Source organism: Priapulus caudatus, unplaced genomic scaffold (genome assembly GCF_000485595.1).
Source record: "Priapulus caudatus unplaced genomic scaffold, Priapulus_caudatus-5.0.1 Scaffold150, whole genome shotgun sequence".
NCBI classification, from domain to species: domain Eukaryota; kingdom Metazoa; phylum Priapulida; class Priapulimorpha; order Priapulimorphida; family Priapulidae; genus Priapulus; species Priapulus caudatus.
Window position 1 is genome coordinate 222,693 of NW_014577211.1, and position 1,136 is coordinate 223,828.

A 1,136-nucleotide genomic window follows, 5' to 3' on the forward strand; every position below is an offset into this window, starting at 1 on the left:
TCGATTTCTCACATACCATCTGCATAACGAGTATAGACCATGCAACATATCTCACACCCATTTCATGTTAAGCTGGGTTTACACTACCGACTTTATGTTGGCGAATTGGCGAGTTGGATCAATTTCGCAATTCGGCAACACCGAGTTGGCAAAAATAGAACATGTTCTAATCTCCCAACTAGTTGCTATCGATCGGTTGGTCGCCCGACTTTCGCGTTTACACTGCCGACTGTCGATTGTATAGTTGGAAAGTTGATCCAATTCGCCAATACAAAGTCGGTAGTGTAAACCCAGCCTTAGACGTCATTACGCACTGATCTGTTAGTAGACACCCCCTACCTGTCGGTGGTGTGAGTCAGACCGATATGCGAAGCCGTGAGACACGCTGTCATGGTGGACGTCGTCATGGAAGCAGCGGGATACTGCAGACGAGGGCAGTCCGTCGTCACGACGACGACCGGCGACGTGGCTGCGCAGACGAAGAACGATCGTTAGCGACCCACGACACTAACGGCTCATCGATTAGTAGCGTTTAAAAAAGCAAGCGCTTAGCTGTTAGCTGCTCTAGCTGTTCGTGGGCTCGAATTCGATTTAACTCTAAACATAGCCATTCTTTAACACCATTGAACGTTTCGTTAAACATTTATGCATTTAAATGTAACATTTTATTATATATTTTAATTAATTGTTTTAACTCGTTTGAAAATAAACTCGGGAGATCGCCATCGTTTAAAAACTGTTTAACGACTCTCGCGGTCGTTAGAGCGCTGACGTAGCGTCGCGTTGAGCCGCGGACACCACCACCTACCTTTCTGCTCCTCTTCAACCTCCTGCGACGCTGCGGGCGGTTGCGCCTTTGCGCCGCCAGGGGGCGGTTGTGCGGCCGCGCTGTCGGTCGTGTTCGTCTCCGCTCCCTCCTTCTTGCTCGTCGTCGCCGTGTCTGTGGTCTTGCACGTTGACGTCTCTCCTGCGCGAGCAAAATAAAAACGGTAAAAACAAATCAAATCAAATCAAATCATGACTTCGTCAGATGAGCTAACAAGTGCCGCAGAGCGACAGCGCTCATCTATCGTCTACTGCGGTGACTCTGTGGTGGAGTGGTGGGATTCTAGTAAACCCTGTTAGTCCCAAATGTG

The 1,136-nt window shown here is 48.9% G+C and overlaps 1 protein-coding gene across 1 annotated transcript in view; it reads right to left on the reverse strand.

Annotated features, from left to right (window-relative positions):
- Positions 1-335: 335 nt before the first annotated feature.
- LOC106806249 (host cell factor 1-like) overlaps positions 336-1,136 on the reverse strand; it is a 17,506-nt gene continuing 16,705 nt past the window's right edge. The window contains exons 10-11 of the mRNA XM_014808124.1: positions 809-967; positions 336-469 (exon numbers count right to left, since the gene is read on the reverse strand). Of these exons, the coding sequence (XP_014663610.1) occupies positions 336-469; positions 809-967 (293 nt within the window). The remainder of the gene's footprint in view (positions 470-808; positions 968-1,136) is intronic.